The following is a 24,876-nucleotide window of genomic DNA, read 5'->3' on the forward strand; positions in this document are numbered from 1 at the left end:
TAGCTATATACCTGATGCAGCGACTAGATAGAATCTTGGTACAGAGTATACGAGAAATATAAGCCCCCGAAGAGGAGATTTTATTGTTAAGGTGACCATCATCACTTCCTGTCAGTGTGGCTATAGGCTAATCGTCAAACATCGCTTCGGATTCAGGACAGATATAGTACCCCATCCCAAACATTCTCTTCGCATCGAACCATCAACACGTCATACATAAGAAAGCACGCCTGAAGCTCACCATTGTAATGGAGAGGGTCCAGGAGCACGATTATTACATTAAGCTTCGCCGACCAGGGCAGATAGGGGGTATCAAGAAGGACGGATGGACCTCCTGGGTCTACATCCCAAACAAAAGGAAAGAATCACATGCAAGGGCTCTTCACCCCCTTGCCCTTCGGTTGACCGCCACGACGTCTCTGACACCGTGGTTTCATCGCCCATCCGGATAAACAGGTCCAGCCTGCTCCGTTCTTGCGGCCCTCATCGAACACAGCGCCTACCCCTGCGAGTAGATTCTCCCGCTCGATTCCGATCTCTTGCTGCAGCTTGACACACCACTGTTCCCAGAACCATCCGCCTAGCAGCCCCGTGATACTGGCGATGTCAGCAGTACTACCGACAGGACCTTGTATCGCTTCGTAATCCCCAGCAAGGCTCTTGACTCTCGGATCCGGCGTCTCTCTTGGTGGTTCAGTCTTAGTGGGCTCGATCCCCATCGGTAGGAAAGCCCAGGCTCGCTTGATGTCAGCGAAGTGCTTCTGTACGTGTCCAAGCCAGCTTTTGGTCGGCATCGGATCATAGCCTTGGGCCTGAAGATTGGCAACGAACTTCTCCGAAATGGCAGATCCCTGAGGACCAGAGTGTGAGATCTCAGCATCTAGAACAAAGTACTCCAGATAGCCACCGGGCTTGAGACAGCGACGGCACTCCTGCAGGCACAGATCGTATTCGTCAAGGATTTCTCCGCTCGGGCATTTTTTCTTCAGCAAAGCTGGCAGTGAACGAGCTGAGATCACATCAAACTTGTTGTCGGGAAAAGGGAGCTTCCATGGTTGTGAAACAAAAACATGTCGGTGATTTGGAGGGCCTTTAATGCCGCGATTGACCTCCTGGGATCCAGTGTACACCGTCGTGACTTTGGCATCAGGATAATCATAGGCAAATTGCCATGCCCACTCACACGACGCATGTCCTCCCAGATCTAAGACTCGGAAACTGCATTGATTCGCCTTTGCTGATGTTTTTGGCGAACGGTTGGAGCCACGAAGCTTTCTCGATGCAGGGCTGATAAGCATGCGACCGCCATTGAGAAACCTCAGTGCATCCATAGCCCACATAGCCTGACGGATCTGTGACAGCACCAACTGCTCTTTCTCAACTATGGAGAATTGAGCTTTTTGCACCCGAGCCGAGTCGAGCGTCGAGTTGCGAGGTGCCATCGAAAAGGGCCCTTTGTATGCAGGACGTTGAGTAGGAATCAATTCGTACTTTCCCATCAAACAGTCAACGTGTAAACCAGGCATACCGACTCGAACAGACTGGACGGCATCAAAACGAGCGTGTTGATGTACATGAATATCCTTGATGCTTGATTGGCCGCGTAGAGCCTGGAACCCTCTCCAGTAGATCGAATCTTTACTTGCCAGAGCGGAAGGTTGCGAACTGGAGGCAGCTGGAAGAACTCCAGTGAATTTAGCCGATCTTTTGCGGGCAAGAGAGCTTGGAGCTTGCTGACTAGGCTTCTGAGGAGTCTCGATCTCGCTGCCACCTTCCTTGTCGATGGAATTGGCGGGGTTTGTCTCGTTCAAGGCTGCTAGGTAAGAAGCTTGAGCTGCCAGCCATACACTGGTCCTATCCAAGCCCGACATCGCTTTCTTCTTGAGTTCAGCTTCATAGTCTTCATCTCGCTCGGCTTGATCTGACAGTGGAGCGGGCATCTGATCATGATTCATCTCTTCAACAATCGTGCTCACGGGGCTCCTCAGCGTGTCAAGAGGCTCGATGGTATGCTCCGCGGGGATCCTAATAGCAGTTGGCGGACCGCTTGGGTCATATACTGCTGTTAACTCCTCGTCCGTCGCTCTTTCCGGATAATCAATGACCTGCTCAACAATCTCTCCCTCAGCGCGAGGAAAGGGTAGCTTGTAGAACCTTTCAGCAGTGGCAGAGTTGGGTGGTTTGTTTCCGTTCGGAATCGCCCAGGTATGGCGGGCACGTGGGGCTAATGAAGCAAAGAAGCCACCTGGAGACGGAATGCTCAACCTGCTGAAGCTATAACCGGAAAGCTCAGACGCAGGAGTTGCACCATCAGCACTACGAGGGCGTTGCGGTGGCGTCTCAACTTGCCACATCTCATCGTTGCTATCGGATGATTCAGACCAAGGATCTGGCATTCTATTGAGAGACAGGTGCCGTAAAGTTTCCATGGCATCTTCGGGGAGATGTACTCCTGTGTCCGATGGCGTATCTCCCCGCACCAGATCCGGCTCCATGTCCATGTCGTAAGCAGGCGGCATCACTTGACCGGGGATGCGAGGAAATCGCCCTAAGACCTGAGCTAAATCCTCGCTAGCCGCATCGAAGGCGATCTCGATGCTCTGCACATCTGGATCTGCATCTAGTGCGGGAATGCCAACGTCTTCTACATCTTCTAGGTCTGGTCGAACATGAACTCCTGGGACCGGCCAGTCCTGATCAGGTATTGACTGCAAATCTGGAGTAGCCGGAGCGCTGAGATTCGACACCTGATCCGAGGATATACTTCCATCCAAAGAGGGTGGAGCATGGACGGCAGGAACAGAACGGCCAAGCATGGACAGAGCTGCTGGAGACACTGGTATCTTGGAGGGTGGCGTCGGAGGAATTGGGGAGCTTTTGCAAGCACCTTGCAATGATGGCCACACCGGCGAAGGCGGAATGGCCAGACTCGGATAGCGCTTACGAGAAATTGGCGATAGCATGGAATTTCGCGTCGTTGGAGTTGTCAAACTTGTCGGTCGCGTGCTGGCAAAGGAAGTACACTCGTCACTCGTCACCGACTCCTCGTCTGTGGCATCGTAGAGGTCTTCAAATGGCTTCATCTGCTGCTGCCACTCCGTATCCGAGCAGGATGACACAGAACCGGCAGATATCGGCGAGAAGAATCGATTCGGCCTCGGAAAACCTGATGATAGGCCGCTAGTCTTCAACTTCAGCCGAGGGATTGTTGCAGATTTCTGAGAAGTGGATGCGACCTGCTCCTTCTGTACCGTGTATTGTGTTTCGCGATAGTCCTCAGGTATAGTATCGAGTCGAGTCCCTCGGACCTGCCGTAGGGGTGGACAACCTGAGGCGGTAGAGTACTGCATGTCGGCCATAATGCTCAAGCAGTGAGATATGCTCCCAAGGTTCTAACGGTTCAATTACAGTAGGTGGTGCGAAGACAAGATCAAGGCTAATATCAAACCATCAACTCCACAAGAGCCTTCTATGGGTATCTCAGCTGCGTTCAACACCGATCAACAGGTCGACGAGTACGTGATTAATGACAGGAGCGCTTGACGGCCCAGCTTCCAGAGCTAAAGGCACGACCAAACGATGCAAAAAGAAAGGAAAAAACGAAGCTATAGCCAAAGAGACAAGAAAAGGTTAGGTGAAGATCATCATCTTCGATCGGTAGCGCAGGACACTGATAAATAGACCACCGAAAGGAGGGGAAGGCGAGAGATCGGACGCGGTGGCCTTCACACCTGCCACCCAAGATGCAGGAACTACTGCATCACTGTGCACAAAGCACCCGGAATCCCTGCAGGTAGGCAGCCTGAAGATACTATCATTGGTGCTGGTCGAGTCGGCGCTTCGGCAAGGACGAATCGCAGTGGGCGACCATCTGTGATGGGCGACAACAGAATGGTCTGGGAGCTTCATTGCGCCAATTGGTGGTGAAAGGTCCTTGGTGGCTGTACAAAATGATTGTCGGCGAACAGGAGTGCTGGAGTGGTGAGGGGAGTTTCGCATGATTGGCGGGTTGTAAGCGCCCGGGGAGGCTATCTTTAGAAAGGAAGCTCCGGACTGTGATGGGATGGTGATGGTCGGAGTTGGCTTGAAGAGATCAGTGTCTTCAGCAGACCCGCATTTAATGAACTCGTGATGACATCCAAGAGTCGAAGAATATGAAGGAAACTTTGAATCCGCCGAGCGTCAACTCAAAAGGGAGGACAATACTCCGTACCTTACGAACTTGACGCCCTTTTGAGGAGCCCTGTCGTCCGGCCTATCAGGCATCACAACGCACATTGAAAAGCACGAGATCCCCACTCAGGCGAGAAGAACAAGAACAGTCCTGGCTCAGACGATTGAGCAGGAAGCGCTGGTGAGTCACCCGACCGACATTGTTGAAGGGAAGATGCAGATGACGAAGTGGCAGTTGGTCGAGATTGAAGAAGTATGGAGTAACTCGGTAATCGGGCCCCGTCCGTCCATCACCTTTCCTATTTTGGAGCGTGACAGGCAGTCAGGCAGTCAGGCAGTCAGGCCTCGGCCAGGCTGCAAACATTAGCCTACCACGTGCAGTACCCGGCCCTAGCCCTTATCGAGTGGTATCATTCCCAATCGGGCTCCCCGGACTGACGTCGACCGGAGGAAGATGATATCAACGACCACCGACAATTTTTGCCCGGATGGAGCTGGTTGATTCCCCAATGGACTCGAGTAATGGCCAGTTTATCCACACGGTCGTTTTCCCTTCTCTGCCGGAGGCTATCAGAAAGTTCCAGCATTGATCCAATCGATTGCTAGTAATCTGTCATAATTCCGCTTTATCTCTTGTAGAAGTCCCAGAAAAATAAGTATAACTTAAACCTGACCCCTCTTTTCCCCCCATACCTCCCCTCATCCTATTCCCCCTCCTTGTATACCGTACGATTCTTAAACCTCTTTCTTACCCACCTCCCACTCTCTCTCCCACCACCCCTCATTCAATTGAACAATCCCAACCAGCAACCACCATGTGTCCCCCCGCGATCATCGCCCCCTCCATCCTGAGCGCCGACTTCGGCACCCTGGGCAGCGAATGCTCAACCAAGATCGCCCAGGGCGCCGACTGGCTGCACGTCGACATCATGGACGGCCACTTCGTCCCCAACATCACCTTCGGCGCCCCCGTCGTCTCCGCGATCCGATCCCATGTCGCCCGTCCCACGGAAGCGCACGGCAAGGGAACCTTTGACTGCCACATGATGATTGCGGAGGTGAGTTTTGTTTGAATCAACCAACGTTCAAAACACGTTGCCAAAGGAGCAAAACAATCAACCTCCCTTCTCCTAACCCCCTCGAACGCAAATCAAATCATCCCATCACTAATTGAAGTAAAAAATACAGCCCCACAAATGGGTCAAAGAGTTCCAAAAGGCCGGCTGCGACCTCTACTGCTTCCACTACGAAGCGGCCGTCTCCTCCGTCGCGGCCACCGAGCCCGCCGACAGCACCACCACCCGCCACACCTCCCCCAAAGAGCTGATCCGCTACATCCACGAGCAAGGCATGCAGGCCGGCATCGCCATCAAGCCCGATACCCCCGTGGACGTGCTCTGGGAGATTTTGGAAGCCGAGGATGCGAAGGAGAAGCCGGATGTGCGTTTTTGGCCTGGCCCTTAGCCTACCCTACCCTATCCTTACACTCTGTTCACCCTTTCGCAACGCAGCCCTTGACTATCCCTCCACCATAAAAACCATAATCATCCCTCAGAACCCCTAACCCTCATTTCCCCCCTCCAACAACAACAACAACAACAACAACAACAACACCACCACCACCTCCCACCCCAAAAAACTGCCCACCCAAAAACTAACCCCTCGGGCAAAACAGATGGTTCTCGTAATGACAGTGCACCCCGGGTTCGGCGGCCAGAAGTTCATGGCCTCGGAGCTCCCCAAGGTCAAGGCCCTCCGGGAACGCTACCCGGACCTCAACATCGAGGTCGACGGCGGGTTGGGCGTGGGCACGATCGACCAGGCGGCCGAGGCGGGCGCCAATGTCATCGTCGCCGGGTCGGCGGTCTTCGGCGCCCAGGATCCCGCCGACGTCATCGAGAAGCTGCGCCAGGCGGTGAACAAGTATCGGAAAGAAGAGTAAATATTACCTACCTTGCCCTCCCTCCCTCCCGCGTGTCGAAATAGAAGTCTTTTGATTCTGCCTCTCTGTGCGTGTGACTATACCATTAGCATCATGTTTCTTCTCTTGTTTATATGGGGTTTGTGTGTCTGATTGTTTAATTTTCTTCTTCTGGGCTCTTATTAGTTCGGTTGCTGGAGCCCGTCGCAGTATGCTTTGACCCGGAGATATGGAAGTAAAGAGATATGATAGTAAACAGTCGAGAGTTCTAGAGCTACGATTTAATGAAAGTCCGGAGACATGCTACCGATGATCATCTGCAATTTCTGTCGATAATAACGACAACACAATGTCAAACATACAATGTCCGAATGAGAAAGGGAAATAAGAAAATAATGTCTGGTATCTGTACATGGTATGTAAAAGTTTCAAGCGATCATGCGTAAGGTGACACATGCACAAAGGCGGGAGCTAAAATGCTATCGTCCTGCGACAGAAACCCACAAAATAAACAATCGCCTGGTCTAGTGGCTATCCTTGGTGGCTTCCGCCGTCGCCGACGCCGCCTCTTTCTGCTCGCCAACCTCGGGCTCTTCCTCGATGGTCTCCTCTTGGTTGGCGCCAGCCGCAACATCCTCACGGAGAGAGTTCAGCAGTTCCTGGTGACCACCGGAGATGGACTTGCGCAGATCATGAGCGACCTTGGCCTGCTCCTCGGGAGAGGTGGCCGAGACAATCGACCCCCGATGGTGCTCGACCACAGCGGCATCTGCGCGAATGTTGGCAGACGACTCTGCAGCCAACTCGGGAACGATCAACGGCGGTCGCTTGGGCCGAGTCTCCTCAGTGGCGGGTATCTCGATAGCCTCTGTTCCAGTTGCAGTGTCTTCCTTCCCAGCAGGAGTGTCCACGCTCGTCGTCGCAGTAGGCTCGGTCGGATTCTGCTCTGCAGTAGCTGCTGGCACGGTGCTGTTGTTGGCCTTCGTGGTATTTTTCGCGTCGCCGTTCGTGGGGTGACCCTTGGCCTTGGCAGCAGCTTCCTCACTGGCCAGGCGCATGGCAGCAGTGGCAGACTCATCCTTCGGAGTCTCCTTTGCAGGGGGGCTCTGAATCTTGATGGTACTTTGCTTCACGGCGGGTGTTTCAGTGGTGGGCGTAGAGACGGTGGGCGTGGTGGATTCGGATTGCGCGACCGTGCCAGAGGCGAAGATGCTATCCATGGGTTGGACATTGTTGATTTGCATTCTGAGCTCGCCATATTCGTTCCAATCTTCGACCTCTTCGAGATCCTAAAGTACGAAGCTGATTAGTCTTCAGCCGGTTGTGTGTAGCAGATGGAAGGGAGAGGGGGCAAGGGCAAAGAGGGGGAGGCGCGTCATGCCCGCCACCCCCGGCGGTGGCCAGAAGCTATGCGGGGTACATACCCCAACAACGCTGCCAAATTTCACTAGGCCCGGCAGCTTCTTGCCCTTGGCGCGACGACCCCAAAGCTTGCGGGCTACATCGTTGGTTGCGACATCGATGGCCAGGAAAGGTAGCTTGTTGGCTTTGAGAATCCGCTCCAGGGTTGCCGTTGCGGTGACGATGTGCGATGACCCCGCAGTCAGGGAGGTGAATAGGTATAGATTGTTGTCTGAGTCTTCAAACATGATGGAGAGGAAAGCGAAAGTCGGGAAGGTCTCTTTTTAGGTAGGTTATGCGTGTGGACAGAAGAGAGCTGTGCTGAGAGTATGGCGGTGGTGGGTGATGATGAAGATGGAAGGGAAAGTTGCGCAGGAGAAGAGGAAGATGATGATGATCGTTGCTGTCAATGAAGTGGAGGGTCCAGCTTGCCCGGTTTCCGCTTCTGGGACTGGGCTGTCTCCGCTTTCCCTTTTCTTCAAGGTTCTCTTTTTCCCCTTTTACTCACTCCAACAAATGCAAACGCATACGCAAACGCTTTCTCACTTCCGACCGAATTATTTTCCGTCTTTCACCGCCGCGGGACCGTACAATCCAAACTTCGAACCGAACCAAACTTGAAGGTTATTCCAAGTTGCTATGACGTGGCTCAAAACTTGGCCCCTTTAACAAGATCACGTGACGCGCTGGACCATTCACCCTTTTTGAAGGAGGCCCCCTTTTTTTCTTTTCAGGTATAGGTATTTCGATAGATCAAATGGATCAAAGAATTAATTTGAAACCGAAAAGGACAGATTAGACTATTTGTTGCGTGAACACCAACTAGTCGATCGATCGATCATATCAGTTCATCTGTTTTTGATGGAGAACAGCGCCAGGAAGAATTAGGAAGTCGGGGGCAGGAAGAAGAAGGCATGGGATGCCCAGTCGACTATATATCGCAATATCGCATTTGCATTCTGATTTAACCCACCTCCTCGACTCAGGGCAAGCTTGGCCGATTGTGGGGGATCTGTCACCGTGTAGTGGCAAGTTGACGTCAGTCCTATGGTCTTCCGGACCGCCATCGGAACAAGAGCCATCAATCAACCACTTGCAGTAGGTTGTTTGGATGGTCGGTGCCTTCGTTTTCGCGTCGCAGTGCCGAGAACTCTCGCTCTAATTTATTTTATATACTTTCTGTAATCGTCATCTGGCTTCATTGCCAACCTACAAGGCTGCTTGTCTCATAATCTATATATCGAGTGCGAGCAAGTGCTGCCTCTCGTGCCAAACGATGTCCCATCACTCCAGAGACTTCGCCCTTGATGTCATTCAGACCCATCACTGACTCCTCGGGTCCCTGATTGTCCGCTTTTTGGTTACCCATGACTTCATATCCAATGACTGATCATCGGTAGCTTCCAGCATGTGCATCTCACCATGCAAAGACTCCAGAGCAAATTATTGATTGTAAATGCACCACCCAGTTTTGGGTAAAATCCAACATCCGTAGACTTGCCTCAACTGTTCAAAAACCTGGCGTCAGATGCGTTTCTGTTCAGTCTGACCCTGACTCTGTGGAAGGCTGCTGATTGCCGGGTATCCCTGTCCCTGGAGATGACAAGATGGCATTTGAATCCTAAAGGGTTGATGTTGCATCTGGGAAGTTAGCAGAAATTGCAAGTTCTGTGCCACCTTGATTGTGAATGATGGCGCTGTGCGAAGTGTCACGTCCTACAACGTCCCACAGGATGGCTAGCGGCCGCGACGCTATCTGTACATGACTCGTTCCGCAGTTTCACAATTCACTGAGTAGTCCAGATATAAATCGACGCCGGGATTGACCTTGCGAGGAACAAGATGAGGATGTCCCGCGATCTGCTGACGTGCCTGCTCAGTAGCTGACTTGAGGTATATATAGAAAGTCACTAACCGTGGCCGTCGATTGCAGTGCAACCTGAAACGGGCTGATATGTCTCTTCAGAACTTGGCACCGATCACATGCTTCAAGCCTTCGACATGGTCCTTGAACGTTGATGTATTCATGCGACTGCAGAATGGTGTTGTCGGTAGACTTGCCATTTGAAGCTCGGCTAAAAGCTTCTCGCACCGTTGATCCATAGAATGTCAAGACAAAAGACTCGTCCAATGGGATCATGATGACTTGCCGTGTTGCAGACTGTCAATCGAGAAATTCTTTTTGCAGTGCAGAGGACACCTGAGCTCAAGCCGTATTGATAGGATGTTGTTGATGCGCTCGCAAGTCGCCCACAGCATACCACTGTCTATTAAGATCGTCTGTCCACTCAAAGCTGGGGGCACAAAGTACCGAAACCGCCTCAGAATAGCTCAACGAAAGCGGCAACCACAAGTGCTGTACTGTCCATTGGCTTCCTATCGATTGCCCCAGACAAAAATGCTGCCTATGTGGCCATCGCAGCGACAAATAGTGTAGCGGGGCCGACGGTTGGGGAAGCGGCGTTTCACATATGCTCAGACATAAACATAGCCACACCGAGACCGAAGCGACAGAATCCCGCCGCCCACTGCTCATCGAGGCGCAAGGCTTAGCAGGACTCACAAACCAGAGGCTATCTCCAGCTCACTCCGTCTGATCAGCCGCGTCATCGGCGCATTCAGTGATGTGAATCGATGGAGCAGGGAGCAGAGCCTCTGGGCGCCGTGACGGTCAGCGGTCATAGCACCCATTCAGACCGAGCTAGTGGGATGGATATTGGGGATAGGTGGCTGACTCAAGCGCCATCCTAGAATGGAGGTCTTGAAGGGACGCCCGAGCAGGCTCGGTGGTGGTGGTGGTAGTGATGTCGGGTACAAGGAGATCTTTTGGGAAAAGACATCACATCACACATCACACCTCACACCTCACACCACAAAGTTGATTACTCTTGTCTATCTGGCTTGGTAATCGGCACGGAGTGTGCGACAAGGCAGTCGGTCAGCCAGTCGTGGACATCATCATCAGTTCAGGCATCCGCGGCCCTAGCCAGGTGGTAGCTGAAGTATTTGGGTACTGTACAGTACTTATTCCATTCCAGCAGCCTTCCACTTCGGGTTGTCTGACAAACCGTGCTTGAGATCTGAGCTGGTGGTCCCGGCAATACAGGGATCGTTGTAAGGCATCACAGTCACGATTTTCGCTTGGGCACGCGGGAGATTGGGTGGAGGGGGGAGGGGGGAGGGGGGAGACAGAGGACTGAATGAGATGTTGTCATGGGAAAGAGAAGTTTGGCAACCATAAGCCTGGAAGGTAACTAAGTAAGTTACCTCCAGACTCAGCTACTGAGTAGGTATCACCTAGATCTTCTTGATCAGACGGACCCCGCCAAAATCCATTTACAATGAGTAAGTCAATCAAACAAGTCTCTCCTTCCCGCTTTTCCTCCGTTCTAGGATCTCCCATGTCTAGATTTAACCTGACCTCATCCTGCCAGGTGGAATTGTGGCCCTTCCATCATGAAACCAAGATACACCGAAAACTTTCTTGCGTGCTACCAGAGTTGCATATTCTACTCAGTGATGGACAGTAGAGTATACTGGAGGATGTGCATCCTGCATAGAAGAACGATACTCGTAGTGAAGACCTACAATAGTTGATCCAAGTAAGGTCAATCAATCAATGCCAGCCTATCATCCACCCCCCACCCCCCCCTCTCCTTGTTCTTCTTCCCCCTTTCAGGGCAAAAATCGCCGATCGCACCGAAAACCGTCTGGCGGCCCCCGCCTGGCGGCGCCGATCGTCTTTGGTGCTTGTCGAATGGGAGTGCTTTCTTTCTTGCAGAGAACCGATGAGATAGCGTCATGTTACTTGTCTCTACTCCGTACAGTACTATTTTTGTCAGGTCCATTGTTGTTCCTATTATGAGTATCTCGAGTATGGAGTGAGTGAATTCACTGTTCCCGCCCCCGGAGATTAGCATCCATCAACAACTGCTGTTTTCTTCGAATTGTGTGTACTGCTGCAACCTGATTACAGGGATGAAGATAACACCAAATTGTAGTAGTTCTCCCAATCTATCTAGGTTTATCGGGCAGAAGACTGTGCCCGGCCGGAAACAAATTTCATGGGTTTGGCCTCTGTTGCTCCTGAGAATAGTTTGCTAATTGAATACTCCTTTTTCTTTCTGTGATCTAGATACTGGTAGCATTGAGCTTGATGGGAAACCAGATGAAATTGGAAACCATGCTATGCCATCTAACAGCCCTCCCCCTCCTCTCCCCCCACTATCACACTGGTCATTCAGGTTCAAGCCAATTCAAATAGCAAAGTGTGGAGTAAAAGTATTAGTTGTCGCATACGAGTCTCCCACTTTGTTGTTCACCCTTCCCCCTCACCCCTCCTTGTTCTTCTACTTAGGTCATCGCCGAAGAGGTCGAAAAAGGGGGAATGGACTTTGCCAACCGGTGTCAACCAGAGGAAGATTAGTTCCAGTTGTCAATGCGGAAGCTCTTCAGAGCCCCATGCGCTCACACGCTGATTGGCTTGCTACTTGCACAAGAGAAAATCCTCAGATACGATAATCAATAGCTGGTGTAAGTGTAAAAGAGAGGAGGAGGGGGGGGGGCGGTGGAAGTGGGATGATGAATTGTGAATGGCGTTTTGCCTATTAGGCCTTTCTCTTGTTGCCCGTTTTAAGTCAAACCACACGGTTCGTAAGAAGTGCCGTTGATCTGGATCCGTTCTGCTCCATAATGTACTAATGTACTACTAGTTCAAGTTAGCAACAAAGTAGTTGTCAATTTGTCCCTCTTTGGATCAAGTTTAATTTCCATTCCCAGGGACGCAACAGTCGAACAAACAACCAGCGGTGACATTCGTGGCGGGTTTCATGGGTTTGGCGGTGGGCGCTGAAACAACGGTTTGGACGATGGGATTGCGGGTTGACCGCCAAAGTAGACGATAATAATAGATTGGTAGGAATAGGAATAGGGGACATCATGTTCTCGGTGAGAAGAAAAAAACCTTTGGGCGGGGAGGCGTTTGAGAATCAATGGAGGGCGCCGGACGGAGTAGTTTGAGCAAACTTCACAAACTCAGTTCTCTTCTTCGCTTGAGCTCAGCATGTCTCAAGCTTACCCGTTCTACGTGGAAGTGTAGAATTGGATCCAGTTGGAAGAACGGGAGCTTCTGGTGCTACTACTGCGAAAGCTGAAACGCCAACTCACACAAAGGAGGGAGAAATCCAAAGATTTACGCAGTGCACTGGGCAGTGTCCACCGCCCACCACGACAGCAATCGATAGTTCGTACAATAGCGGAGAAGCCACGTCTGGAGACCAGTCACGTGTAGTCACCTGACTACCTGCTGTCTGGATTGGGGATTGGTGGCATAAATCCTGGCTCCTCTGGCGCCCCACTCTCAAAACTGATTCATCCGTCATCGATCCATAGTCTGGAGATCGGCCGGTTACGGCGCTCAAGGATGATCCGGGAAAAGAAAAAAAAAATCATTCCAGGTGGGTAGTTCACGAGAGACTTTCGTCACTGGCTGGTTGTGGTCTCCCCAATAACCACAACGAACTGTCTAGCATCCCGTAGATTTGATAGTCGCAGATGACTGATCCTCTCATTCTTAGGGAGGTCGGCCATGTGCAGATAACACCGAGGGAACCTTGGGTGAATTCCGCGTGGTACCGCGGGTTGGCTCCGGGAGAGTACCTCGAGTACCTGGATTGCTGCCCCTGGTGGTTATAGGTAGCCAACAACGTACTTTGTTTTGACTTCACAAGCACTACGAGCTTGCGATAATGGAATTGTTGATGGTGATGCGGATGATGCTCGACTCGAGCTGCCACTTAGGTTGATATGATAGGCGGGCTCATCTAGAATGCAGAGCGCTCCTGGAGGATAAGGCACAACTTGCTTGAGGAAGAGGCATGTGCTCGACTTTTGTAAAGGATGCTCCCCCCAGAGATGATAACATCAAAGGAACCTTTGATACAAGCGAGATGGGCTGTTCATCTTTGCTCTGAGCGCACATCTCCCGACTGACGCTAAAACTGGTACTGGAAGGAGCAAGACTGACTAATGGAGGTGCGTCTCCGGGCAGCGAGGCACAGTCCGTTGGAGAATCCATGGATAGGTACTTACCTAGTAGTAGTCTACTTCCAGTTATTTCGTGGCAGTACTCCGTAAAAGCGAACAATCACCAAGTGAGGGAGTATCTCAGGAAACCAATGAGATGAAAGTGTAGGAAATTGCCCGAACGGGTGTAGCCCGCATCGACGTGGCAGCCGTACAGTTGTTCCGAACTGGCGCAGCTGGTCTATCCTGACATCCTGATTCCTGAGCAGGTGAGGTACGAAGATGACTAAGAGTACTGGGTACGTCAATGCCTAAGGATGTCGATGTACCGCCGTAGGCGCCTCCGTGGGCAAAAAGTGCGGCCGACGTAGGGGCGTCCCACCCGCAATGGAGACCGGGTGATGGGTGTATTTGGTACTGCGCCCCGAGGTACTTGGCTCCATTCCTATTATTCGACGGAACACAGTACGGAATGGTAGTCTACGCAGTACTAGACTAAGTACTCCGTAGTCAGTACTAGCTAATCCCGTGCACAACATTCATCCCTCATAACCAGACCAACACTAATCAACCATTCGGATGACTGATCCAAGTCTCTCCAGCGCATCTGTCGTCCTGCTGGTCCGGGTGGAGGCTGCTGCCATCCGGTTCGCCGCCTCACTTTCGGGCACACACCGTGTTCGTCCATCCATCCATCCATCCAATCCATTCCATCTTCTCTCTCATAACCACCAATGTACTGTATCCTGACCCGGCCAGTCTTGTAACCAGGCTAATTCGGGTTCTGTTGAACAGTCAGCGTGTCACCATCCCCTTTTCTCACTCTTTTCCAATCTAGTCTCTTTTGGATACTAGTTCTTCAAACTTAGGAGGAACATCCATGGCAAGAACATGGGCAATTGCCAACCACTTCAATTAGAACGATGGATTGCCTAAATAGCACTAGTGTTCTGATCACCATCTCAGAGCATCATGGTAGGTAGGAAAGGAAGAGAACCCCCATAGTGTTACTTTTTTTTTTTCGGTCTATCTTTTTTGTTCCTCTCGTCTTTGCTACTGTTGAGAATTTCTTCTTCTCTTCTACTAATCCTGATACTGTCTTGTTTCGTTTGTTGATGGTCGCGCCCTCTTAATCTTTGCTTGTCTTGTTATGGACGGGTAAAAAGTATGGGGAAGGTAACCACAAAAGAATAAGCTCCTGAAGTGATCCAAGTATGTAAATGAGATAGTCGACTTTCCAGAATAGTCGTAGTTAGTATAGAAAAGAAATCTCAGAAAATATGAATAAATCATTGCTCCCCCCCAAAAAAATAAGAAAAAAAAAAAAAAAACAAAAACAGAAGGATAAGGGATTTCTGCCCACCCTCTTCCCCCCCCCAAGAGGGTCTGGAACCCTCATTGCGCCCTCCAATCCGGCCCTCCATCTTTGATCCCCGCCCAGTTTCAACCCTCTTGATGGAGGAGGCACTCCCAAACTAACCTGCAACTTACTGCTTCCCCTTCTGACGGATCTTTTGCGCGCGCGCGCTCTCTCTCGCTCTCTCGCTCTCTCGCTCTCTTTCCCGATACTTCTCTCTTTTTCCCTTTCTCTCTTGTTTTCATCCTTTTCATCCTCCCCCATCCATCATCTCTTCTCCCACTCTCAATTCTCAACCTTAGTTTCACCCTAGACCCTCTCTCCCGACCCATTCGACCAAGCCCAAGCTGTGGGGATGGTAGATGCTCTATTAAACTGATAACCTCCCCTCCCTCCCTGATCTCCTCATTCTTTATCGTTATCGCTATTCTCCTCGTCGCATAAATCTGGGATCCCCATACACTTTCTCCCACCTCCCTCCTACCTCCTACTCTTCATATACTCCATCTTTCTTCTTGCCCACCCTCCTATTCCTAACCTCTTTCCACCCACATTGCTACTCTCTCGCACTATACTCCCACTTTCTGCGATTCCTTTCTCCTCCTATTCTCTCTTCCTTTTCTCTATACTATCTACTGTCTGGGGCCGCATCCGCGAATTCATCCCCGCCAGCACTACTCCCACCCACCCACTCACCAGCGACAGCCTTTTCCTTAGCTGTCACAGAAATTCAGTCAGTCTCGCCTATTATATCACCTATCTGGAATCAATTTGCTAACATCTGTTTTTGCAGAGAACCCCTCCTACCCTTTCCAGTCACTTGATACTGATAGCAGCCCTCCTTTGCCCCACGTGATAAGAGGCGACACGCAAAGAGAGGATCTCCCCACCCACTATGGCTGGCACCATGGCCGACGACGAACTGTTCACACGGGCTATCTCTGGGTATCGGGACGCTTTTTTGGTTCGACACTCCCACCTTCCGGAATCCGAGCGGAATCAACTTTGGAGTCAGCGGTTAAGTCAGTTCATGACCACCACGGCCTCTTCGTCAGCTTCCTCGTTCGATGCCTCCTCCAGCTATCGCCCGGTTCCCGGCTCTGGAGTTCCCGAAGACGACAGCGCTGCTTTGGAGAAGTCTGGGAAAAGGACGCGACAGGATACCCCCCGGACTCTCCCTGGCTCTGGTCTCCCCCCACCGAAACGACGAGTCACCGTACGTGAATCATCTTGGTCTTCTGCTCCCGCCTTCTATTCATGTCTTCGTCCTTACCCATTCTGTTCTCATTGCGTTACTTCATGATCTCACTGCCTCTCTCTTCCATCTCCCGACAACTGTCCCTGGATTGACAAATGGCAGACTCCGGAACCTCCAGTGACCGTCGACTTGACACGCGAGTTGTCTCATGCTTCCTCCCCGGCAGCCCCTGAGACAGCTCGGCGCCTGTCAAGAACCAATTCACGGAAGGATACCGCGGCTATCTTCTCGGGTCCTGGGTCCTCTCGACAAACGGCCATGGTCCGCTCACAGAGTCAGCAAACGCCGGTTTCACACCGCCCGTCGCTGGCCGCCACCAATGTGAAGGGACATCGACACTCTTATGGACCTCAGCGCGTGCAGCGCCGGCTAGACCATGTCAACGAGTATACCCCCTCGGAGTACGCCAAGCAGTACTTGGGCGACTTCCAAGGCCAAGGAAACGTTTCGGCTCTTTCCATGGCGCTTTCGGCGGATCCCGCGCTCTCCGGATTTGACCATCAAAGGTCGCAGTTGGTTCAGACTCAGCCTGAGCTGATGGCTGACTTCACTACCTTGGCCAACCCCACGATGGCCGACCAGCCGGCCGCGGTGGAGATGAGCAGGAGTACCACCACCGACTCGCTTTGCGGGGGGTTTGGCATGATGAGGTTTGATTCCTCCGGACCAAATCTTGATTCCACTTTCTCTTTCTCTGTCCCATCAACCGAGTTCATGCCTTCCAGTTCGCCGATGAATGTTCCCTTCCCCACCAGTTTCAACCCCCTGCACCAAAATCCCGTGCATGATCTCGCGTTCTCCTACCCTGACTCCGCTGCCCCAGTTTCCTTCTCGTGCTCAGCCCCATCTTCTACCCCATACTACTCCCCCATCCCTACTTTCTCCGCATCTCCAGCGACGGAGATGAAGCCCTCATTATCTACTGAGAATGACAGCCCTTCATCCACTTCCCAACCCTCCAGAGCAGCACGCAGAACTCAAGAACAGATTGTGCAGGGCGCTCGCCCCATTGCCCCCAAAGCGGAGCCTCAGAGTAGCTCACCACCCAAGGTGGGCGAGCAGCATAAGATGATCAGGATCTCGTCTTCAGATGGAACGGCTAAGGAGGTGGCCGCCATCCCGAAAGCTTCGATCCAACGGCCCACGCGCCCGAAAACGTATTGCAACATGTGCAATGACCAGCCGGACGGCTTCCACGGGGAGCACGAGCTGCGTCGGCATATTGAGCGGGTGCATGCCGTGGTTCGCAAGGTTTGGGTTTGTGTTGACATTTCTCCTGACAAGACCTTCCTGGCCAATTGCAAGGCCTGCCGCAATGGCAAACGATATGGTGCTAATTATAACGCCGCGGCTCATCTCCGTCGAACCCACTTCAACCCCTGCCAGCGCGGTCGGGGTGGCCGTGGCAAAGACAGCGAGAAGCGCGGCGGCAAGGGGGGCGGTAACCACCCACCCATGGATGTCTTGAAGCACTGGATGGTGCAAAAGACCGAGTTTGTTGTGGGCAACGCCCCGACTTTCAATAACCAGGAATCATTAGGGGATGATCTGACGGCCGCACCGCTGGTGGTTGGCACCGAAGATGTACCATTCTCTAGTCTGCCCCTGGCAGCGGCTGACGAGATCACTTCTCAAGTCTTAGAGACCGCCCTCATTGACGGGTATGACCCCATGGCTACGTTTCCGGCGATGGGCATGGAGTTTCCCCTTGACCCGACGCCTTGCTATTTCGAATCTCCAACGCTCCCCCCTGAGATTGACTCGTATGTGTGATCGTGCCATCTGCTGGGCGCTTTTCACCACCTCAGTATTAATCTTGCATTTTTGGGCATTTTCTCTCATCTTATCTTCTCTGTCTGATTCGTGGCATCCCAGCCTGATGTGATACTAATTCTTTGGTCTTTGGAATTTCTTCTCTTGCGGGATCTTCTTGTCTATGATTCTTTCGCCCAGCCCCATTTTTTTCTTTCTCTTCTCCCGCCATTTATTCTTCATTTCTCTTTTGGTACTCTTTTCTACCCTCTTCTTTCTTCTTTCAGACACCAAGGGTCGATCTCATCGCCCTCTAGGCCGCCCTGGGGGCGCGCCACGACATAATGTGTGATGAGCAGACAATCAACCAGACACAGAACCCTGAATATATTGGTTTAGTGAATACGATGTCCAGAAGAAATGTTGAGAGCCTCTCTGCTTTACTCTCCTGACCTCTAGGCGGTGTAGGGTAAGGCAGGGATGGCGACTGGCCGACCCACTATAATGATGCTTGGTACTTAATCTGGACTTACTACCACTAGTTATACAAGTTTGACCGGCGTCCGCGAGACTCCGAGTGCCGGTGATGGCGGTGACACCCAGTGGCTGGATAGGCGGCGGTGAGGGTGTTTCAGCGGCACAGCCTAGAAGAGAAACGATGAGCATGGAAGGCTGTCTGGCACTAACCCTTTCCATTGCTATTTCCTTATTACCAAAAAGGATCTCTGCGAAAGTTGGCATTATTGACTGAAGCAACTTCTCCTTCCACCTGCACTTTAGGTCTGACTATGATGCTCGCTGAGCGGCGCGGACGCGTGGGGGGACTGCACAAAAGCGCGTGTCAATCCCGAAATGCACCGTTAGCGATTCTTAGTACAACTAATCACCAAGCGCTGTTATTCGATTTGAAACATGCTACTAGTCATATGACTATCAACAAGCCGTGTACACCTAAAGTTTCTTCGTATCTTTTTTTGGCTTCCTAGCCCGCCCATCATTATCGCCTTTGAGAACACCTGGGCGCTAAACAACTAGCGCTGTCTGCTGCTAGACCCGGTGCAAAGAGAACACAACGCGCCTGAAAGTCCACCAGACATGCGGTAACTAGACCAACGTATCGATATGTCGATAGCCGGGCCATCACTACCGCCGAAGAGGATGATAACCATCTGCCATCTGACGCTTCAATGTGATTTGCCGTCGATGTCGTTTCCGCATACTTGTCCTATCATCCGGCGTTCCTGCGCCGTAAGCCTAGAAACTCTTTGCTGAAGTCCAAGTTTTCAATGTCATCAAGACGAACTGGTTGAAGAGCGATGCTTATCCATCAATTTATCAATATGATGACGATAGTATCCTTAATCGAGGACGATGAGAGTTGCAGGCATATCGTATGCGCGTGCGCCATCAATCTACCTGCGCAACGGACGAACTACCGCTGAACGTTGTGGGTTGAATGCAGGCGTTGATCGGTATAGGGCCTGACCGAACAAGTTTATTGTTATGTCGGGCTCTTGCCTGAATCTAAAGCTGGACATTGACTTCGTTTGATTGTATATAAGGTCAGTGGTTTGATGCATCCTGAAGCTCAAGGAATGGGCCTTTCCCTACTGGCAAGTCGGAGATGAAAACAATTCTTATAGCTCTGATCGTATAGTATAGTGGATGCAACGATAGACTGATTAACCGCCCTATCTATACATATCCTCCCTGATCATCTGGACTGGAATTCGCCAGGAAGTTGCCACCAAGGACCCAAGTGGATATAGGATATAGTTCGACAACTACCTCTGGAAAGAGAAAGGGTTGAAAATCATATTACTATCCAAACTCCGACCATATAGGACCATCTGAATAATCTAACACGAATCGTGACCATCATGACCCAGACATACCCCGCGAGGTCCCATATCTACGGAGTACCTACCTCAGATCTCCTGCACCTGCCCCCCGATCCGCTTCAATCTCCTTCATCCTCCGCTCCGCTCTCCCCGCCACACTGCGCACATGCACATCTTTCCCCTCCAACCTCGCCACCTCGCCAAACCTCTCCCTCCAAAGCCCCCACCGCTCCCGACAGAACCCATGCTTCCCCTGCCACAGGGGCCCGCCCCGTCCTGGCGCACCCACCGCCGGCCCCGCCACGTACTCCTCCTCCCACGCGTAGATCTCCGGCCCCAGAACCTCGATCCACGCCGCCGCCGCCGGCACCCACGCCGCCGGCGGATCCTCCGGGCCCATCTGCGCCCACGGCGTCTCCAGCGCCCGCCGCAGCGTCACGAGCGCGAACCACGCGTGCGGCCGGAACACCGGCTCGTGGGTGGCGACCAGCCGCGCGACGAAGCGGTTCACGCTCACGATCCTTGCGATCGCGGCGTCGCGCTCTGTCCCCTCTGCCCCCTTAGTCCCTGCATGGACTGGGGTTGGGGTTGGGACGGAGTCGTTCCACCGGTGGCGGAGCTCCCAGCCCAGCATCGGCAGGTCGTGCCAGACTCGCATGTCGTGGATCATGAGCGGTTTCTCTTCGGCTTCGTTGGGGGTGGTGGCGTCTGGGAGGTGGGAGAGTGCTGTGAGGAGGTCCACGAGTTTGGCCTGGTGCGTGGGGGTTTGGTGCGCGAGGGTCAGGATTAGGCGCCAGAGGCGGGTGAGTTTGTCTTCGAGGTTTTCTTCGGAGGCTGGCGGGGATAATGTGGTTGAGGCGATGGTGGTGGCGGTGGACGTGGAGAGGAGGTTGTTGGTGAGGTAGTCTTGGAGGATTGGGGGGTAGGGGTCCATGTTGTTGTTGTTGTTGTTGTTGTTGTTGTTGTTGTCGCTGTCTTTGACGGCGGGGGTGGCTGGTTGGATTGGCATTGGGAGGTTTGATTCGGTGTATGTGAGGATGGGATCTGGAGAGCTTGTTTCCGGGGATGTTTCTGCTGATCTATTTTGATTTGTAGGCAGGCAGGATGGTTTAATGACAGAAGCCAAGGCTGAGGTAGAATCTGGCCAGATACTTAGATATTGATTATTGAGATAAGGAGTTTTGTATGTATGAAACAGGGAACCGATGGGTTAGCAGCTTTAGTGACGCTCTTCTAGTCTAGCCACTATGTCAATAAAAGGTTGTCATCATAGATCTAGACGAACATTACCTAGTCTATACAAGTGCACACGGTTTAGAGAAGAGGGAGATCACGTGCGTCCGATGAATGTTCCAATGCGCATACAGCCTCCACTCACGTGCTGCCCTTGTACTTAGAGGCAGTTATGTGCATAAGTCCCTATCGACATCCAGAACCACAACCAGCACGGCATGAATCGGGTAGGCAGGCGGGATAAACCGTAGGCGTGTCTGGTCGTCGCAGACAATTCACAAATGGTCTATTGGACCCAACCAGCAGGCTGCCAAGTTACCTTAACTGAGCAGCATCACAGCGTCTGGAACCATCCATGATCTGGGGCAACGAGCCCGTGTCTGGGCACTGTCATTGGAATCGGGAAGAAAAAAAGAGGATCTCTGGGACTTGGGGACCCAGTGACGATGAACGCTCGTGGCTGGTGCCTAAGCGGTCTGCGGTCTGCGGTCTGCGGTCTGGAAAGGAAAAGGGTTTTTCTTCTGGTTACTTTGTTTGGTTCCCGTAGGGCTGCTGCGGTGTGGCTGAGTTGTGGTCCACCATGTTGAATAAAAAATGGTATGATTCTGTCTGTACCTGATACCATTCGGTAATCTATTAAGGACTGGAAGTATGCGTCGGTGGTTGTAGTTGGGCCATTTACAAACAAGATAATTAAGCGCTGAGGGTGAAACCCATGCGTCATTTATACCTAGTGAGTTGCGAATTGAAAGCGGAATCCTCCAGATAACACTGGCACTGGCACTGGCACTGGCACTGGCAGCCATCATCAATGATCAATAATACTGAGTACGTGTGGGGGCGGGCTCACAATGCAAATTGGCTCGTGGTCGCAGATGCAGTTGAGAGCTGAGAGGGTTGAAACCATACGAATACAGCAGGGCCAGGCCACTGGAGGTGCAGGCAGCAGATGATGGAAGGGGGGAAAGGTACCATACCATACGACTCCATACGCTGAGGGTAACTTATTGACTACGAAGTGTAAGAAGTAAGCCTGGCGGCCTCAGCCTCGCTGCATGAGCTCAGCCATCAATCCATCATCCATCCTTCTTCTGCTTCTCCCTCGTTCTCCTCTTTCTCTTTCCTCCTCCGTCCCTTTTACTTTTACATTTATCCTGCACACTCACTCACTCACTCAATCGATCAATCAATCATCCCTTTTTGGTTCTGATCTTCTCGCCCCCCTTTTCCTCTCTTTTCTTTTCTTTTCTTCTGCTTAACTTATTTGATCTGACCTCTCTTTCATTCTTCCTCTCCCTCTCGCTTTCTCTGTCTTACATCCGTCCATCCTCCTCTTGGCGTAATCTTAGGTATGTTCCACTCCCTCCCTGTTATTATTATTGGTTCTATTGGTTCTCTCAGCCACTTGGTTCCTCTTTTCCCTCTTCCAGTTCCCTCTTCCCTCCAGTCCCCCCCCCCCTCTCAGACCCAGCCGGCTTCCACTCACTCAATCAATTCACTCACCACTGCACTCTTAACCGTCTTCCCGATCTCTCCGTTCTTCTTTCCTTCTTCCAAGCTTTCTCTCCGCTGACCATCATTGCTTCGCATCTCTTGGTTCTCTAGATCCCGTTCTTGTCGCCATGTCTCAACAAGGATACTACAACGGCCCCCCTCCGCCGCAGCAGGCGTAAGTCCTTCTTTCCCCTTCCCCCGTCCATTGCGCCCGGTCCCTTGGCCTCCGAGCCTCCTGTCGCGCCCCGGCTTGTCCTCTCCTCCACACAACAATGGCGGATCTAACCCGACAGACTTGTCGAGCGCCATGAGGGTCATGTTCCACTGGTCATGAAGTTCCTTTGCCTTGCGCTCCTCCGACCAGTGTGTCTTGGGGACTGATCCCGACCACCTCATCGCGCGCAACAGCCGCTAACTCATCGCCTCCCTACAGTTACGGCCAATACCCCCCGCAAGGCTACCAGCAGGGTTACCCTCCTCAGGGCGGATACCCTCCTCAGGGTCCTCCTCCTCAGGGCTATGCTCCTGTACGTTGCGACCCGAGATTATGCCACTGATTGTCACTGACCGTACCCTTCCAGCAACCCATGCAGTACCAGCAGCAACCCCCTCCCCAGCAGAAGGACCGCGGCTGTCTAGGAACCTGGTAAGCGATCCATCGCATTGCCTTCTCCAGACCCACCAGTACCTCCCGCTAACCCAAGCTTTCTTTCTGCGCAGCTTGGCCACTCTGTGCTGTCTGTGTCTGTGCGAAGAGACTTGCGAGTGCTGCTTTGACTGCATCGAGTGCTGTGAAATGTGCTAGACGCCATGATCGATCCATGACCCCCAACCTCTCCTCCTTGTTAAACGAAACGAACTTCCTCCCGATAATGGCGTTGCTGCTTCTATTACACCCCCTACTACGACCGCCACTCCCGCTTACACACCACTAGACCGCTCGAGTTGTTTCGCTGAAAAGGGCGCCGGGAATGAGGGAGCCGTCCAGCGTGGGCGCGGCAGCGATCGTGTCGCTGTTGCGCGCCACGGGCCTCGCTCCTGGATAATTTCCGATTTTCTTATGTTCTAATCTCATATGTTGCACTGCTTGATTTGTGGAAATGCGGCTTTCTTGTCCTCCGGTGATTTGTGTGATTTATTCTGGCTGGGAATCGGGCTCTAGGCTCTTGAGGTTGTGCCTGTGAGAGAAGGTTCCAGAATGACCGGCCTCCTGCATAGCCGCATGGCACTTAATTCATCATTTACCTCTTACTGTCTGTTTGATGCCTGCTGAGCGTGCGCATCCGGCTCGTTTCCTGCGCTTTCGTCACTGTGGTGGTTTTTGTGCTTCATCCAGTGTCCGTTGAGTGTGACGTCGGCAATCTTGGCTGTGGTGGAATTGGTTTGTGACGAGTAGATATATTGGTTGCAATAAGCCTTTTTTTCTTTTTTTTCACCTGAACTATGATCCGATCTCCAAGGATGAGTACAGACGGAACAGAAGCATCCGCGCGACTTAAGAATCCAATTCTGATTTGCTTGAATGCTACTCTTGCCACTTCAGATTGTATCCAACGGTATGCCTTCGTCTTAGGGTATCGACTAGAGCATGTGATCTGTCGAGTGGTCTCCTAGTCCCATGATGTCATGCCCTTCAAATCTACTAACCGAGTAAACTATGGATTCACCGTAAGAATAGTCGAGATGGTCATTACACGGAGACGATCCCAACCAATACAGTCCCCTGACTCATACCTACCCCAGCTGGGTAACATGCGGTGAACACCACCATTCATATCTTCCATGTGGGATTAATGCCTACCTCTCCCTCTCTTCGTCCAGTCTAAGACAGTGACGGTCCTGTGTACATTTTATATACCGGTATATTTCTATACATACACCCATGTAGATGAGTGTATCAACCCTGTCAGGTCGGGAATCCAGAGGGATAGAGGATAAACCTGGCCCACGTGAGTTTGATTCCTAGATTGTAGAGGTCAGACTCCAGGCTTCAGATGTGGGATCCTGGACGGAAGGGTTTACGCTGGTTGGGGGAACGAAACATTCCCGAAGAAGAGTCAAGGTTCATGTACTTGTCATTAGGCATCAATCGTCTTCTCTAGCTTGTAGCTAGCTGCTCGCTTCTACTAGCTATACACATGATAGGGGTAAGTCATTCATTGTAACTTGTGGTCATCACATCTCCAACCGCGGCCCGTGATAATGCCGGCGCGCGTAGGCGTACCAATTCCCCACGCCCAGGATGAGCATGATGGCCAGCACGACGGAGGCGTAATCTATTTCCTCGGAGAATTTCCCAGTTAGTAAGTTATCTTGGTGAAATGTGCATCTGGGGCCAGGGGAGACGGGGTAGAGAATCGCAGGACGGGTTTATTCCTCTTTCTTTTTTTTTTTTTTTTTTTTTTTTTTTTTTTTTTTTTTT

General features: G+C 51.9%; 6 protein-coding genes across 6 annotated transcripts in view; 2 read left to right on the top strand and 4 right to left on the bottom strand.

The window, feature by feature from the left end:
- Nucleotides 1–46: 46 nt before the first annotated feature.
- BO86DRAFT_245713 (uncharacterized protein) lies at nucleotides 47–3,494 on the bottom strand. Its single transcript, XM_025667127.1, has one exon. It carries the CDS (start codon nucleotides 3,357–3,359, stop codon nucleotides 366–368), a length of 2,994 nt encoding a protein of 997 aa, XP_025522641.1. The 5' UTR covers nucleotides 3,360–3,494; the 3' UTR covers nucleotides 47–365.
- A 1,376-nt stretch (nucleotides 3,495–4,870) lies between these two features.
- BO86DRAFT_393206 (ribulose-phosphate 3-epimerase RPE1) lies at nucleotides 4,871–6,460 on the top strand. Its single transcript, XM_025672967.1, has 3 exons — nucleotides 4,871–5,231; nucleotides 5,362–5,613; nucleotides 5,849–6,460. Exons 1-3 carry the CDS (start codon nucleotides 4,989–4,991, stop codon nucleotides 6,113–6,115), a joined length of 762 nt encoding a protein of 253 aa, XP_025522642.1. The 5' UTR covers nucleotides 4,871–4,988; the 3' UTR covers nucleotides 6,116–6,460.
- Nucleotides 6,461–6,618: 158 nt separating this feature from the next.
- Nucleotides 6,619–7,743, bottom strand: BO86DRAFT_404375 (uncharacterized protein; the record flags this gene model as incomplete). Its single annotated transcript, XM_025674006.1, has 2 exons — nucleotides 6,619–7,383; nucleotides 7,519–7,743. The coding sequence occupies 2 exons, from the start codon at nucleotides 7,741–7,743 to the stop codon at nucleotides 6,619–6,621; spliced, it is 990 nt and encodes a 329-aa protein (XP_025522643.1).
- A 7,683-nt stretch (nucleotides 7,744–15,426) lies between these two features.
- BO86DRAFT_245893 (uncharacterized protein) lies at nucleotides 15,427–17,989 on the top strand. The gene is made up of 3 exons (XM_025667128.1): nucleotides 15,427–15,609; nucleotides 15,670–16,092; nucleotides 16,237–17,989. Exons 2-3 carry the CDS (start codon nucleotides 15,772–15,774, stop codon nucleotides 17,905–17,907), a joined length of 1,992 nt encoding a protein of 663 aa, XP_025522644.1. The 5' UTR covers nucleotides 15,427–15,609; nucleotides 15,670–15,771; the 3' UTR covers nucleotides 17,908–17,989.
- Nucleotides 17,990–19,637: 1,648 nt separating this feature from the next.
- On the bottom strand, nucleotides 19,638–21,041 carry BO86DRAFT_245989 (DUF3632 domain-containing protein). Its single transcript, XM_025667130.1, has 2 exons — nucleotides 21,018–21,041; nucleotides 19,638–20,965 (listed from the first exon to the last, which is right to left on the bottom strand). The coding sequence occupies exon 2, from the start codon at nucleotides 20,734–20,736 to the stop codon at nucleotides 19,810–19,812; it is 927 nt and encodes a 308-aa protein (XP_025522645.1). The 5' UTR covers nucleotides 20,737–20,965; nucleotides 21,018–21,041; the 3' UTR covers nucleotides 19,638–19,809.
- Nucleotides 21,042–24,629: 3,588 nt separating this feature from the next.
- The window catches only part of BO86DRAFT_442976 (putative choline transport protein), a gene marked incomplete at both ends in the record, with an annotated part of 2,012 nt that continues 1,765 nt past the window's right edge, over nucleotides 24,630–24,876 (bottom strand). The window contains one exon of the mRNA XM_025676336.1: nucleotides 24,630–24,730. Within this exon, the coding sequence (XP_025522646.1) occupies nucleotides 24,630–24,730 (101 nt within the window). The remainder of the gene's footprint in view (nucleotides 24,731–24,876) is intronic.

Source organism: Aspergillus japonicus (assembly GCF_003184785.1).
Source record: "Aspergillus japonicus CBS 114.51 unplaced genomic scaffold BO86scaffold_90, whole genome shotgun sequence".
In the NCBI taxonomy this organism is placed as follows: Eukaryota; Fungi; Ascomycota; class Eurotiomycetes; order Eurotiales; family Aspergillaceae; genus Aspergillus; species Aspergillus japonicus.

Excerpts from the sequence above, each read along its gene's own strand:
- BO86DRAFT_245713 (XM_025667127.1), bottom strand. The coding sequence starts at position 3,359 with ATGGCCGACATGCAGTACTCTACCGCCTCAGGTTGTCCACCCCTACGG.
- BO86DRAFT_393206 (XM_025672967.1), top strand. The coding sequence starts at position 4,989 with ATGTGTCCCCCCGCGATCATCGCCCCCTCCATCCTGAGCGCCGACTTC. Across the intron at positions 5,232-5,361 it reads GCCACATGATGATTGCGGAG|CCCCACAAATGGGTCAAAGA; the intron begins GTGAGTTTTGTT and ends TAAAAAATACAG. Across the intron at positions 5,614-5,848 it reads ATGCGAAGGAGAAGCCGGAT|ATGGTTCTCGTAATGACAGT; the intron begins GTGCGTTTTTGG and ends CGGGCAAAACAG.
- BO86DRAFT_245893 (XM_025667128.1), top strand. The coding sequence starts at position 15,772 with ATGGCTGGCACCATGGCCGACGACGAACTGTTCACACGGGCTATCTCT. Across the intron at positions 16,093-16,236 it reads CACCGAAACGACGAGTCACC|ACTCCGGAACCTCCAGTGAC; the intron begins GTACGTGAATCA and ends GACAAATGGCAG.
- BO86DRAFT_245989 (XM_025667130.1), bottom strand. The coding sequence starts at position 20,736 with ATGCCAATCCAACCAGCCACCCCCGCCGTCAAAGACAGCGACAACAAC.